Source organism: Dunckerocampus dactyliophorus, chromosome 13 (assembly GCF_027744805.1).
Source record: "Dunckerocampus dactyliophorus isolate RoL2022-P2 chromosome 13, RoL_Ddac_1.1, whole genome shotgun sequence".
Classification (NCBI taxonomy): domain Eukaryota; kingdom Metazoa; phylum Chordata; class Actinopteri; order Syngnathiformes; family Syngnathidae; genus Dunckerocampus; species Dunckerocampus dactyliophorus.
Window position 1 is genome coordinate 7,029,089 of NC_072831.1, and position 16,125 is coordinate 7,045,213.

The following is a 16,125-nucleotide window of genomic DNA, read 5'->3' on the forward strand; positions in this document are numbered from 1 at the left end:
TTAATTACTGAGTCCTAGCTCAGTCACAATCATTCACAAGATCCACACAAACTGTCAGTTGTTCCACATAAAAAAGCCGTCTTCTTTTGAGCTTGCTATTTCCTGGTCAAACATGTAACTTTAAGAGCATTTGCACCAAAACATTACCGCAAATTAGGCTGGGAACAGGACGTGCTCCCAGCGACGCTACAATAAAAAAAAAAAAAAAAACGCTTGCATGCATGCGGCAGCGGGAGCAAAACTGAGTTCGGTTGTACTTAATTGAAGTATTTTAGAATGTACTCACGTTATTTTTCATCAATCCTCATCCACAAATCCATCAAAGTCCTCATCTTCTGTATTCGACACAAATAAAGCCGTCTTCTTTTCCGTTCGCTACTAGTCTGTTAACTTGTCAGTGTTATTCAGCTCCGAAGCAAAGAAGGAAAGTTCTCCTGTTGCTTCTGCCAACTTTATTTCTTGAACGCGGCCACCAGACAGCAGCTCAGAACACACACACATCTCTCAGCATCGTCTCTCCTTCCTGCTTGCCCACAAGGCAAAGGTTAAACAAGCCCCACTACATAGCTGTCCAGCCAGTGCCTGTAAGAAATGGCACCGTTTATTTCCTGGTGTGCACTGGTCAATACTGTAATGCCGCTTGTTGTGGGGAAGGAGAGACTCACGTCGCCGATGCACTTTAATGGCTTTATTAACAGCGGAGAACACTGCAGGACTTTACATCCACGCCAACATAAACACACTTCCCAACTCTCTCCAAACTCACAGCTAGCACTGAGCCTAGCTCTCCTGCTCGGGACGCCCACCGTCACTTCCCGTCACTTCCTGATGAGCTAAAGCTGTAATAACACTCTGCCGTATAAAAAGTAAAATATTAAAAACAAGCGTAAGACATTACTAACACAGCTTTGTTCTGTGGGTCGTGGATATATTCTATCAGTTATTATTAAGCCTCTAGCTTCCTTTTAGTAAGTAAAAACCTTGGCTATGATTGCACTACATGGTCATGTAGACCTACAAAGTACACTTGGAAGAACAAGAGGTGAATAAATGTATTGCAACTGATGTGAAACTGATGAGGGGTAGGATTAAATAAGCTTTGCTTCTTCCTACTCTTTTTTGGACATGCAAAATTGTGAATTGTACTATGTGATGCTACTGTTTGATTCATGCATGTTCAGGATTAAAACCATGAACCATGAACCATGATAATAACAAGCCTAGTAGTGCTGTACAACTTTTATCCGCAGTCCGCAGTGCCCTCTACTGGTCAACATTATTATTATTTTTTTCCCTTTTTTTTTTTTTTCCTCTACTGGTCAACATTCAAACTGGACGCCAACCTGTCTATAGAGGCCACCTGTCTATAGCGGCCACTTTTGCAGACTCCCTCTAGTGGCCGCTAGAGACAAGTTTGACTATATATGAAATGGAAGAGCCGCATTTTAACGTGGGATGAAAGATCAGGTTACCCTTTAAGTGTGAGCATTTTGTTGGAGAATGTTTTTGACAACAGTTGCCTTCTTGAATTGTTTTTATTCACATCATAATGCAAAAAGCACTAAACTGTGCGGGCTCTGTTGTGAATTGCTGCAACATAAAATACTTTTAAACTAATTTGTATTTTCAGTTTGTTCACAAATGAAACAGCCCATTGTTGGCTCATTGGTAAGTAAGCCAAAAAGAATCAAATGTTTGAGCCACGTGCTGATCTGCACCCTCTCACTACCACTCTTATGCATGTGAAATGAACGTGGTAATTGTCACACTGAGAAATTGACCTTCCTTTCTAATCGAGACTCTTAACGCGTTGGAATAGCGCAAACCCAATTAGGGAACTGATTGCTTTGCTTTCATTTTGCTCATCATCAGCATCACGGTCAAAAGGGCAAGATGAATGAAAGTCTGCTCTTTTGTTCCCACTGTCACTGCAGCTTGTGGAGCGTCCATCACTGAGAAATGGATAAGAGGTTGTCTCTGGCAATCAGCTGTCGCGTTCAGATGGGGACCACCTGCAGATTAAAAAGACCCCACTGGCATACAGTACAATGCATATGCATGATGACTCTTTCCTAGGACAATGAGAGGTTGCTTGGCCACAGCCTTACAGGGGAGCTACACTTCACTAGTCATTGCACACTACTGTTAAAAAAAGTCCATTGACTGGTACACTTTATGATCTTGTTCAAGTAATGAGTCCACCAAGTACTTCAGTTCGGTACACTGGTTAGGGTATGCATTTTTCCAGTGTTTCCATTGTGAAGAGTCAACTCAAACCTTTCTGGGGGGCCACTGGTCGTCGTCGTTGTGAATGGTCGTCGCACTTCTGTGGTCTGATGGAGCCTAAACAGCGGAATGGGAAGACGACAGAGGGATGATTTCACGCCAAGTTCCTTGTTTACAGCGTCACATTGTGTCCTGTGAGAAGACCGTAATGATCCTCTTTGTTTGGAGCCTAAGGATGAATTTTCAGCCCACATTCATCAGCACTGATGATCCGATTAAAGAGTTTCTATTTAATTATAGAGAACGCTGGTGCGGCCCATTTAATGCTCATCTTTTCTGGCTTTCTCTGAATCAAATATGTTCTGCACCCGCACATCCATCCTTACATGTTGACATTCTCACAAAGGCTGCAGGCTGACGGGCGGGATAATAGCACTGTGTCGCCTTTGTGGGCCCTGGCAGACAAACGACAGTGTAAAGACGACTGTCTAAAGGTTGAGCTCTTGGTTGCCTTTCATCTCCCTCAGACGTGCACACGCACAAATGGCAAGCGCCGTCACTTGATTTTGCTCTTTTGCCAGCGGTGTGATGAATTGACAAACAGCCAATACGTCATTAAGAAGATGAGAGGCTTGCAAACACAAATGGCCTGTCGAGGCACATTGTGGTTGACGTTAGGAGTTGGGCATGCTTCAGCATGTATTTCCTTTGACACTGGTGTGGCTTAATGGGGAGGATGAAATAGGCGACTGGTTTGCACTGGCGTCATTACATCCTCCCGTCAGGTTGTATTTCACCTCGCCATGGACAAATAAGTGGAGGTGTCACGCTGGGGCTGCATGGAGAGTGTCACAGCATTGTAAATCCTCTCATTGTTGCCGGGAGGTGGCTGGCTTCCAATAACTGATGCTCATTCCCACACAACATACCACACATACAGCACGTGAATGGATACCCTGGGCCTTTTCCACACACATGGCGCAAGGGCTGTCTTCCGCCAGGCATAATTCATTTCCCAAAACTCCAGCAGCCAAAAAATGTCACCATCAATCAGAGCGTCATTGGCTGGGCAGTGATTTATGACAGGAGACACTTGTAATAAAATCTTATCCCCCACAGGCCTTATGAAACTGCAGGCTTCCTGTACTTAAGGAATCTGCTTCCTTTTAATGCAGATAATCACAAGTGGAATATCCGTCAAAGAGTTGTCACACAGTTGTTATTTTACGTACTTCACCTGTGACATTTGTTTACGCAATGTAGATGAACAACTAGGCTTTCCAATGAATAAAGAAGGCAAAGCCCAGGCAAAATAATTTTGTTTATAAATTGTAAGGATAATGTTTGTCTCCTGCAACCATCACTTTTATGCTATGTCCACATGCACACAAGGCTTTCAAAAAATCTCCTTAAATGGCCTTCAAGAAAAATGCCCCAGCAACAGGCGACCCATAGCTTCAAATTTGAAGGCAGTGAAAGTCCATCCAACCATACATTTTCTATGCCGCTTGTCCTCATTAGGGTCTCGGAGGTATGCTGGCTTGCAGCTGACTTTGAGTACACCATATACTGTATGTGCCAGCCAATCGCAGGGCACATATAGACAAACAACCATTCACAGTCACGTTCATACCAATGAACCTAACATGCATATTTTTGGAATGTGGGGAGGTTTACCTGGAGAAAACACAAGAGAGAACACGCAAAGTCCACACAGAGGTCCCCAAACAGAGATTCGAACCCGGATCTCCCCGATCTCCTGACTGTGTGGCCAACATGCTAACCACTAACCACACCCTGAAGAAAGTTATTTCTAGAAAAGGCACTCCGAAAAGAACAATGGAAAATCAAGAAAAATAGGAATAATATGTGTGATTTTGTTGTGAATCTGTTCCAAACAGTCTGTCTAAAACCCAATCGTACTGAAACTGAAACAATTTTACCCCTAGGAAACATACAGAACAATTATAGTTTTATACGCAAAAAACAATCCAAAATGAATATCACTTTTACACTGGTCGAAGACCTGTTGACAAAGACGAGGGAGGTTGGAGGGGCGAGAGAGCCACTTCCTACTTTGTTTTGAGTTCCTCCTTGAATTCAACTGTGTTTTTCACCTCTTTTATGAAAATACTGGCACTAGCAACTTTATTTGGCCCTATGGTGGTTTATTTCGCAGCCATACTCAATGCAGAAAGTGCAGACTTGTGGTGTAACTGTGTTAACAAAGAACTACACAGTCAGCTGGTGATGACATCATAGATGGGGCGAGGGAGCCGGTCTGCCAGTTGACAACATGATATCGGGCATGTTTGTGTAATAAAGATACGTTATGAACACAGTTGGACTCAAGACTGAGTCACCAACACGTGAGAGTCCCTGGGCACTGAAGTCCGCCGATATGCGGGCAAACAGACTACTTTGTGCAGCATTCTTATTTGAGCTTGCCAAAAAGAATGAGCCTTCAGGATACTGTAGTATTGTGCAAACTAAGTGAGATTTGGTGTTGGGTGTGTAATCCCTGACGGCTGAATAAAGAAGCAATGCTGGGAGTTGTCTGTCCACGTGCTTATTAATACCACCAAATTCAACATGCCAAAGGTAAAATACAACATTTTGTTATGCGCAATATCGTACGACAGCCGAAACAGCCTACGAGAACCGAGGCAAAATTTTGACAGATTTAAAAAACGAGGCCGTTCGGAAACCGAAGTTCCACTGTACTTCCAAAAATCATATGATAAAATTAAGTAGATCTCTTTTGCCATTTTTCATTTAAAAAAACAGTTGTCCCTCGCTACATTGTGGTTCGAACATTGCTCCCTCCCTCTCGCGGTTTTTCAAACATTCATTAATAAATGATCGTTTTGTGGCCTATTGTTAGTAAAAAAAAAAATGCATATTTATACAAATTGCACATATTTTTTCCCAAATTACTGCAATTTCCAGCCACTGGTGTTTTAAATTTAGACAGTAAAACAGATTTGTACATATATAAGCTACACCACACCACGTAAGCCACACGTCCACGTCATAAAATGACATATTATGGCACGCAGGCATCCATGAGGACCAGGTAGCTAAGAGCCAATCACAAGCTACAAGGGAACTCACAACGATCTTACAGGTTTCAAACCCTCGGAAATCACATGACGTCATTACTCATTATAACAGTCTGACTCACAGTGTCACCTTAGAAAGAATGCTAAAATCATCACACAGCAACCTAACACTCAAAAAATACTTCTCATCATGCATTGCTTCCCAAAAAAGCAGTTCATTCAGTTGCAATGATTCATTCAGCTGCCTGCGTCCACCAGAGGGAGCCCTCTGGAGGGAGCCTCTTGAGTGTTACTGTAAGTTGCTGTGTGATGATTTTGGCGTTCTTGCTAAGATGTCACCATGAGTCAGACTGTTATATTGAGAAGTCACAAGATTAGAACGTGGCCATAAATTAGCCGCTTTATGCGCTGCAGGACTTCAAAGTTTAAGAAAACAGTAGCGGCTTATACACCGGAAATTACGGTAAGCATTTTCAAGCATAATGGCTAAATGCATGGCTAAATGCACTAAAATACAAATATAGTATAAGCCATGAAGACCACAACTTGTGAATGTAGTATTCTACATTGGTCACTAGGTGTCAGTAATTGTTCGGTGAGACCACCACCGAAGCACCAGACATGATCAACCGACTTTTATTGCAGGTTTGAATTATCGCACAACAGGCACAATAATAACAACATAATAATAATAATCATAATAATAAAACAAGTTACTGTTGTGGCCTGGGCCCACAAGCTAAAACTATTTTGAAACCCCAACGTCACTTCCTGTCCGCCACTGATTCTACTCCACTACAAGGTAAACTGTCTTAAATGTCTTATTTTCTGATTATATCTTCTATAATGGGTAATACAAATGTAAGGGGAACTATATGGCTGTTATTTAATGTCTAGGAGGCTTGAAAAATGTAAAAAAAAAATATTTAGAAGATCATCAACAGGTTTTCTATGCCGTAACTACGACAATATTCCATTTATTAAGAAAGAATCCTACTTCGCGGCTGAGTCTGGAACCAATTAACCGCAATAAACGAGGGTATTACTGTACATTAAATTAAATAATGTTCCAAAGCAATGCAGAGGAGCCATCTATTGTATTCTCAGCCCAGTGTTGTTGTGAAGATCCCGCAGGCCCGGAGCGCTGTGAAGATGCATTAGTACCACTGCAATTCATTACCTGGAAAATGTGAGCTTTTGTTCTGTTTACAGCACAAACATTCATCAGGCTGCCACCTGGCTCAGGGAGCCACGTATGGCACAGCTAATTACACTATATCATCATTTAGACAACATGCTTCTTTTAAGATCACTTCGACAGTAACGGAGGACCGGTTTCAGCCTGGCCAAGATGCAGTGTTTGCTTTTATTCTTGCAAACAATACAATTTGTGGCCTTTTTTTCCTATGGTATCCGTCAGCAAAGGGGGATAAGATAGCAGCCCCGCCTCCTCGGCTCCAAACATTCCAAGCCGTCCCAGCTGTCACTGTTGCACAGTTACTGGAGTCAAATGTTCACCTGCCTGTTTATGATGGGGATTAATGGATGGATTACAAGGGGCAACGAGCAGAAAGGGCCCATCTGTGAGTCTTCCTGTAGCTGAGATGAACGAACACATCGCCTGCTGTTTTCGCTGTCAATGACAAGCATAGAGCGCTAAACCAACTAAACTGGTTTGATGTAGATTCAAAAATTACAATCACGCAATCACTAATAATAATTCCCTTGATATACTGCCATGTGCATGCATCTGCGTCACCACCAAACAGGAAGAGAGTTCACTCTGTGCATTGGTTTCAGCATTTTGGCACGTTTGTTCCACAGAACAACGGCATGAACGGACTGAGCCCTCTTGTCATACAATCTCTTTGTCTCTGTGGAGGAGGTGTGGTGCCGCTATCATACACACAGAAGCAGCAGAAGAGTGCAGCCTTGTGGAGAGCAATACAAGGTAACGTAGCAGAAATTAGGAGGGAAAAAGATGATTGCAAAACAGAATGCTAACATGACACTGAGATGTTTAGTTGACAAAGTAAATACAAATCTCACAGACAGTTTAGTTGCTACATCGCAAAAGAAATGCTCTTTTCATCCAGTTGAAAAGCCAACTTTTCAAGAAAAGCTGCAAAAGTTTGAGAGACAATACAAATTGCTTGTGAAAAAATCACAAACGGTCTTTCCATAACTTTACAACAGAGTGAAAGATGAAATATTAATGGAAATATTGCATTATTTTGATATGTAGGGCTGTCAATCAATTAAAATATTTAATTGCAATTAATAGCATTTTGTCCATACTTAACTCAGCATTTATTGCAATTAATCACAGATAGAAAAAAGTTGTTTTTATCAATAATAAGTAGGGATGTAAAGCTCTTTGTTGTAAATGATTCGATATGCATCTGGATACACAGGTTAAGATACAATTAAAAAACAAAACATTTTAAAAACAGAACGATTCGATGCAGTGTACAAACGATACGATTTGATTCGATACGATGTGTTGCTGTAGACATTAATCTTACATTATAAAATAAAAAAGCCAATTCTATACAAATTGAATTCGAAACGGTTTCCCAGCAAAGCATTTCATTGGCCATTTTGCAGTTCATTATGTCCCCCAACCTGTGTAGTGTTTCCTCTTCAACCTTACTGAAACAAAACTTCCATTACTTCTCGGGGTCAAGAGCACTCTACTTAAAGCAAACAAAAAATGCGTGACATATTGTGTCTCCGTTTCCTCAGATAAACGAGGTGAGCGCATCCATCCAGCTGTTCTTTTCTCACTGAAGGAAGGAGATGAACCTCCCGCATTGTCGCAGGGCGGTTGATAACAATCGCGGAGCTAGCAGGCCGGAAGAAAACACAAACAATGACTTCCGCTACAGCAATTTAATCCCCTTGGTGTTAAAGGGTGACACAAAGTGGACAAAGGGATGAATAAAACCCCTGAATCTGAAGATTAAGCACAAAAAAGAGAAAGGAAAAGGACTTCCTTTGTGTAAAAGGATCCTTTTGAAGTGGCAGAGACCTGACAGACGTCCTCTTTTTTTGGGACCAAAACCAGCCAACCAAAACCCTTTCATGTGCCATCATCTTTGTGGGGCAATTAACACCATTCACAAGGCCAGGCATCATCCCAAACTTTATTTAACATTGGCTAAGGGGATGTTTAGACAATAACGATCTCGTAAGGAACAGAAGACGAACAGGAAGGCAACTTTAGCTGTCACTAAAGAATCAGTACACACACCAACTGCGAGTCTTAACCAAAACAAGTCTTTTGAATACTCTGTGTCAGCATACATGTAGGTTTAGACTTTAACGTAAACTAATATGACTGAGCTGGACACGAGTGGTGTAGTCAAAATGACACTGTGTTATTGACATAAACACAAACACTACAACAGAGTTGTGGTCCGCCCTTGCTGTTTTTGGTTGTGACATACACGCCTGAGCATTATAATGCAGCGTTAAGTGGCATTCGTATTGTGTCATTTTTAGACTTTTTAATCACTGTTGTGTGGACACACACTGTTTTTAGCCCTTAACAATACCTCTATTTTCTGGCCTTGTGTAAATGACACATCATTTGGCGCACACAAGTTCTTCTACCATCACGGCGCCCTCCTCCTGTGTTATTATTTATATTTGATCGGGCCTGTGTTTATAGGCGGTGGAGCCGAGCCAGGCTGTTGCTGGATGAATATTTCACCGCCTCCTCTCAGTAAGCCTCCCATGTTAGCCGCCGTGAATGAAGTCTGCAATAACTGCACTTCATGCTCAATGGCGCTGCGGCGTGAGGAGATGCAGCCTTTGGGAGTTTTATCGCAGACCTTTTTTTTCGGGAGCTCTCTTCGCTCAGGGGACTCCCTCCCCCACTGTTCTTTCTAATACGGCGGTGGCGTCTGGCCCCTCAGTGTGCAACAGTGGGGGCGGGAAGGAAATGATGAAGCCTCCATTTGCATTACGTAATTTCATGCATTATTCAGAGCCGGGGAGAACGGTTTCAACCTCGACGAGTCCTGGGAGGCTGGCGAGGAGATAACTGTTAGTGACGGGGCTGCCTCATGAAATGCAGAGTGGCTTAACCGCCCAATCTGCAGATATTACTCCGCTCCGTTGACGTTCTTTTCAACTAGCAGATGCGCATATATTTTTTTATCCGCTTGGTGACACGCTGAATGTTTCCCAGCACACAACAACACATATTGTTTTTATATTCACAGATATTCTATTAGAGATGTTCTACCTAGTGCAATGCTATTGTGTTGCAGCCTTGTCAGATTTAGAGCATTTGTTATGCTAGATTATTTCCCTTGCTGTACAGTAAGTCGTTTGTGTGTATCTACCTGGTTTTGTATGTTGATGTTTGCGTAACTTCCTGTTTGCTTTGGATATATCACTCAGAATTGTATTTAATACCAATGTGTTCCTCTAAATTTTGGTGAGAATCCACGTGTTACATGTTTATGACAATGTTGACTTTATTTACATCGACATGCGCTTCTTTGTTTATGTCTAGAGGTTTTGAAGACATTTCTAACAGGGCTGTCAAAAATAAAGCGTTAAGGGCGGTAACTAATTTATTTAATTAATTACGTTACATTTTTTTTTGTAATTAACACATGCGCACCAGAGCAAGCACGCCTCTCTGTTACAGAGCACAGTGGAGCGTCCCCCCACAATCACACAGCGTCTGATACTCTTTTATAACTTCAGTCTGACCTGAACACATCAACAGCAGTACAATTCCAACACCATATACTCTATGTATCTCCAACTCACACACGTCTCTAGCCTGTTCATCTTGGGAACGACATGTACTCATTGTCATTACAAGAATGTGAGATGCATTCAGGGACACTCCGAACGTGTTCAGAAATTTACAGTGGAACTTCGGTTTTCGTCATTGGTCCGTTCTAAAAGGTCAGACAAAAGCAGAAACGTACGAACGTCAAATCTATTTTTCTCATAAGAAATAAAGTAAATTACCGTAATTTCCGTTGTATAAGATGCACTGGTGTTTAAGCCGAACCCACTACATTTGGAGAGAAACATATATATATATATATATATATATATATATATATATATATATATATATATATATATATATATATATATATATATATATGTACATATATATATAAGCCGCCCATGTCCACGTCATAAAATGGCGTATTGTTGCGGGCACGAGTTCGTGAGGACACGGTAGCTCTTTATTTGACAGGAGCCAATCACAAGCTATGAGAAAGCTTGTCAACTCATTGGAAATCGCAGGAGGTCATGACTCAATACAACAGTCTGACTCACAGTGACATCTTACAAACAACATAAAACTAATCACACAGCAACTTAACACTCAAAAGCTAGGTAAGAAATATACAAGGCAAGTACCAATACGAGTTTAAAATGAAAAACAGCTGAGTTAACTTCATCCCATAATGCATTTTGTCCCAGCAAAGCATTTCATTGGTTGTTGCTGTCGGCGCGCTGCAACGAGGTCAGCCTCCCTCTGGGCGCTGGGCTCCTCTGGCTACCCCTGGTGGACAGAGGCAGCATTGCATGGACGCTGTTTCATTCTAGTCTGTTACAAACTTACCTTTGAAAGGAAAACTGCACTTTTTGGGGGTAATTTTGCCCATCATCCACAATCCTTATGTGAGACGTGAACACAACTAAAGGGAGAAAAACAGCTAGCACTCGGGAGCTAGCAATGCATGTAATGGGAATCACCTATTTCGCCTATAAAGCCCTCGTAAAAACCCTCCAAAAAACGCCAACAATGTTCTATTTACATAACGTGACCTGCATATTAACCGAGCTACAGTGACATTGTTATCATAGGAGCTAATACCAAAAAACTAGCACCTCGCTCACAACGCCTCAGGACACTACCGAGAGGTAGCGTAAGCCGAGTGTGGAAAAGTTCATGCTTGGTTATAAACCATGCCTCACACGTGTAGGCTCTGGCACTAAGCTGAAAGATTCCACACACTACCAACTAAACATCCAGACAGACTGAAGTGGGGGATACTGGCGCTCAATCCGACAACATCACCAGGAAGACTCGGTTAGATGCTTGTTAGCACTCAGCATGTTTTTACCTGAGGACTATGCTGAAATTACCAGCTTCATGGGGAGCACAAGTCTTAAAGATACAGCCATCCCATCAGTTGGACAGTGAGAGCGGGCACTGTAAGTGACTGTTGGTTATGGTCTTATTTTGTCAATGAAACGTTTCGCACTAGTGCTACATGCTAACGCTATGAGAATGGCTTACTGTTTCATTATAGCTGGATCTGCCTAGCACCCTGCAATGTTATTGTCTGCCTGGAGGGGGGGGAGTAAAAAGTAAAAAGTCTTTATAGGCGGAAAGGTGAATGACTTTACATTGCATTATTACTGCCCTGTGCTGCCAGTTTTTCAATATTTAGCATGCACAGACAAAAGAAAGATGTGTGTTCATGTCTCACGTAAGCAGTTTTCCTTTAAAAAGTGGACAGGAGCTGTCATTGTAATCTTTAGAAGCAGGTACAATCATCATTACACACACTGGTCCGTCTAACCACCTGTTATGTTCCTTCCTTAAACCATTCCCCCTGCAACCTGTGTTAACATTACAATCCTGTTGTAACATAAGCTACCTTTGCACTTTGCTACGACTTCTTTCTTGAATTCAGCAGTGTTTCTCACCTTCTTTATCACAGTTCGGGCACTTTCACTTTTTTGCATCTGCCCTAAATTAAAAAGCACAGATTCCTCTAACACTCAGAAATACTCAGTGTGCTTGAACGCCTCATGAGCGCATGGCACAGTGCTTGAAAAGAGAAAGGAAGGAGACAGATACAGTGTTGTTCGTCATTCTATACAGTATGTGTTCTGTGAACAAATAAAGCACCCACACAAATAATAAAGATGATTAAAGGATTTCCTGGCTGGAATCCGTATATAGTGTCCCACCTCTAAAAGAACCACGATCCATTCTTCACAGAGTATGAGTCACCAATGCGTGGGACTTTGTTGGGGCGATGATCTAGTTTGTTGGGTGCACTGTTTGGCCGTACAATAACTGAGACGGTGTACGAAAACCGAGACATACAGTATTTGTGGAAGTAATCTCTGTCGCAAAGCGAATCCTACATAAACCAGGGCATACGAAAAGGAGACCACTATCACATCTCATCAGATCAGGTTGGAATTAGTTAGTTGTTATGTTGGTGCCTTGTCAGGCTGTGATGTTTTACTTGGATTGTTGTGATTTCTTTTAGCACACAGCATCTACAGAGAGCCATCACAAGGCAAAGAGAGAGCAGGCAGGCCAGTTAGTGCAATCAAACATCTCGCACAAGCACAGGAGCTGCATGGCGTGGCAACTGGACACTGTTTCTTTCACAGTGCAAAGCTCATAAAATTGAACGCAGGCTGAAAGGGAGCAGGCCAAATAAAAGTCCCTGCATCTAATCATAGACAATAGAGTGTTTCATTAAGCCAGATAATGGTGTGTGCATTTCATTACCATAGATAACTAGGGATATTTAGATGAGGGATGAGGTGCTCATAAAGCACCAGTTGGTCACCATGGTAACCTGGATCCCGGCAAACAAAAGAGTCGGGGAGGAATGTTTGGCAGGAAGGGATGGAAAGAAAAGGAGAAGCAAAGAAAGAGGTAGAAAAAGCAGAGCAAGAAAGCGTGTGTAGTTTCTCTTCAGGTGATCCTCTCTTTGTTCCCTAACGTGAAATAAGCCTCCTTCCATAGCATGCTAGTATAGCCAAAAGAATTCAACTTAATCACCCAAATGTGAAAGTCAGGGTGCAGCAAAGGAAAGCCAGTTCATCTTTTATTTTTTCAGCTATTACACCCCCACCACCAGCATACACCGCTGGTCAAAGCTCACTTTGTCTTGTATGAATTTCAAATAAAGAAGACTCTGACAACGAGTCGAGCCTCACAGCCTAAATTGGACCAAAACGTGACCTTGACCCCGGGGAGATCTCGTTTATCTCTGAGGTGTCAGTGTGAGTACAAAAACCAGGACGGTTTGTACTCCCGGGGAGCCAAGTCAATCAGGAGCCTGTCTTATCTAATACAAGTCGGATATGTCACGCTACCCATCATCCCACACTGACATGGTCTTCAATTGCTTTTTGCAGTTTTCTTCTTAAGACAGACTGTCAGGTAAAATCACATTTGATGATGTGTTCAAAGGAATAAGACATACTGCTCATCAGGTAAACAGCTCAGGAGGCATAGATTGAGAAAACACACACACACACACTCGTTTCCCCTCTTTTTCTTCAGTTATTTATGATATTCCTCTGATCCCAGCTAGCTAACACACAGCAGCTGGGGTGGGAGAGAGAAAGTAATTGCACACGAGGTGAAAGCAGATTGCCGCTCATATGGACGTCTACATTCTTGTAATCCCACATGGTCCACTTTTATCGAGAATGTACCACTGCTGTCGGACCTTTGATCCCGATGAAATTGGCCTTTTTAAAGTTTAAACATTCATCCGAGGCAATGCTTGACAGACCACGCTGACGTGGAAGTCCTGTTTCACATTCAGCAGTGGTCATTTCTGCAGCATCCAACTTGTTTCAGGTTCGTTCGCTAACTTTTTAGAATCTTATCAGGGTCAGTAGTATTTTAGCACTAGCTTCTCTAAATCAAAATTATGATTATATTAATTGTCACATTTATACCGAAACGGTTATAGAACCTGATTTCACGTGCAGGGTGACCACACCGTGGCAGTCAGGCAGGCAGTTGATTCCCCTGACGATGCATGTAGTATGCATTGCACCAGACTCCAGTCTCGGCCCGGTGGTAACAAGATCAGCCCGCTTGGACCCGACAGGCTGAGTCTCTCCCTTCCTCACAGGGTGGCCCATCTGGCTGGCGTCCCGGCTGCGGCGCCAGCCAGTGGCTCTACTGCACGTGGACCCATCTGTGGTCCTGTGAGTGTCTGTGTGTTCCGCAGATGGGACAGTGGCTCAGCGTATGGCCATACATTACTTCGAGTGAATGTGGGAACTGGCCGATGCGTAGGTGGGACTTGATTGGGACGTGATCAGTCATTCAAGTGTAAAAAGAACTTAATCACTAGAAATAGTAAATGTAAACAAACTAGCATCACATCGCTTCTACCATGGGTGGCCACAATGGCGATCAAACCCACAGCGTTAACATTGCGTGTCAACCGTAAAGCCGATTCACATATCAGCATCGTACTTTTTTGGTATAGTGGCCTTAAACTATCCAAGTCGACTTCAAATACCCTCGCTCCTCTCGCCTGGCTGCACAGTTTAAAAGGTGCACATGGTGCGTGGGACAATGGCGGCCCTTTAAGGCATTGTGCAGATCAGGACCCATGGAATTTTGCCTCACATCATTAAAAAGGGATTGGCGAGCTTGCCGTGCTCGTGGGAAGTGCTGTTAGTTAACCCAACAAAAGTGCCCTGGCAGCAGAACCCCAGAGATGAAGGGCAGGGCAGCGATGCGGGTGGACGGGGGCGGGGGATGCGGGGGATGCGGGGGATGGGGGTGTGGGGCATGGGCGAATCCACCTCTAATCCTCGCCACCTCATTGTGCTGATACACCGTAAACCCTACGACCACTTCCCACTCTAACCTAGGCGGATTTTGGCTGAATTAGAAAAACCTCTGATCCGTGAGCCCTCAACTTTCCCTCCCCTTCGCTTTCTTTCTGAGCATTTCTTAAATAATATCAGTTAGAAAAATCTGGTGTCTAATAACTGCCTTAAAACAAGAACTCAAATCCAGCCTAAATAGACGTCTGAATCCTTGTTAATCTGCATTTAAAAGACAGATGACGTCCAAATCCAAAGGCTCCCTCAATGCTGCCTTGTTTTCCTGTTTCTTTGAAGGAGGCTCTGTTGCTACTGTCCTTTGCAGCCACCCATAGACAGACCCAAGACACTTTGCGCACCACTGCTTGTCCTCGAAAGCCCTAAAAAAAATACTTTTAGTAAAGCTAACTCGCAGCCATCTAGCATTGCAACATAAGGATAAGATATATTATAAGGGATACACAACCAGGAAATGAAAGATAGGACATCCCATTTAAGGGTAAAGGGTTGATGTGACTGTCGACTCCGTAGACCTCGCAGGCTGGATCTGAAGGGTGCAGCCCTTCAACTGGAACATAGCTAAACTTTATTTCCGGTCTTGCTGGTGAGGCGCTGACTCCTATGGAGTTTTTGTCTTTTTTATGTTAATACAGGTTGCTCATTAAGGGGAATACAAGCCAAAGAGTACAAGAAAAAATAGAAAAAAGACTAATAATTCACTTTCCCATTTATTTATTTTGTTTTTTAGAAACTGAAAAATAATTGTGGTCTTAGCTTTTATTTGTACAGTCCCTCGTTTACCGACCCGACCCGAATTTCCGCAAACTAGGATTCAATATTAATAAATGAAATATTTCCATAGTTAGATCATTGAAAACCTGTTTAGGACTTTCAAAATATGTTTTTTTTAACATTATTAGAGCCTTGTGGACATGAAATAACCCCCCTATAGTCACCTTTACACTCCTATTATTCTTTGTTTACACCACATTGGCTACGGGATGACTGCAGAGACATGAGAGACGGCTGCTGCTAACATAGCAAGCTAGCGAGCTAACCAGATAGCCTCTCCAATTTACGTATTCTAAACTTAAGTGTTTCAAACAGAGTGGGGAGGAAGGGCGAAGTAAGAAGAAAAAAAACTTACCACTTCCACACGGAATGTGAGGAGAGATTTTTTTTCCCCAGTCTGTCATGTCAGACATGCCAGGGCTGACTTCAGGCAGTGTGAAGGTCTTGT

General features: G+C 42.6%; 1 protein-coding gene across 1 annotated transcript in view; it reads left to right on the forward strand.

Annotated features, from left to right (window-relative positions):
- si:dkey-33c12.4 (uncharacterized protein LOC560112 homolog) overlaps positions 1 to 4,714 on the forward strand; it is a 30,524-nt gene extending 25,810 nt beyond the window's left edge. Inside the window, exon 18 of the mRNA XM_054796848.1 lies at positions 1,935 to 4,714. Coding sequence (XP_054652823.1) covers positions 1,935 to 1,956 — 22 coding nt within the window. The 3' untranslated portion in view covers positions 1,957 to 4,714. The remainder of the gene's footprint in view (positions 1 to 1,934) is intronic.
- The last annotated feature ends 11,411 nt before the right edge of the window (positions 4,715 to 16,125 follow it).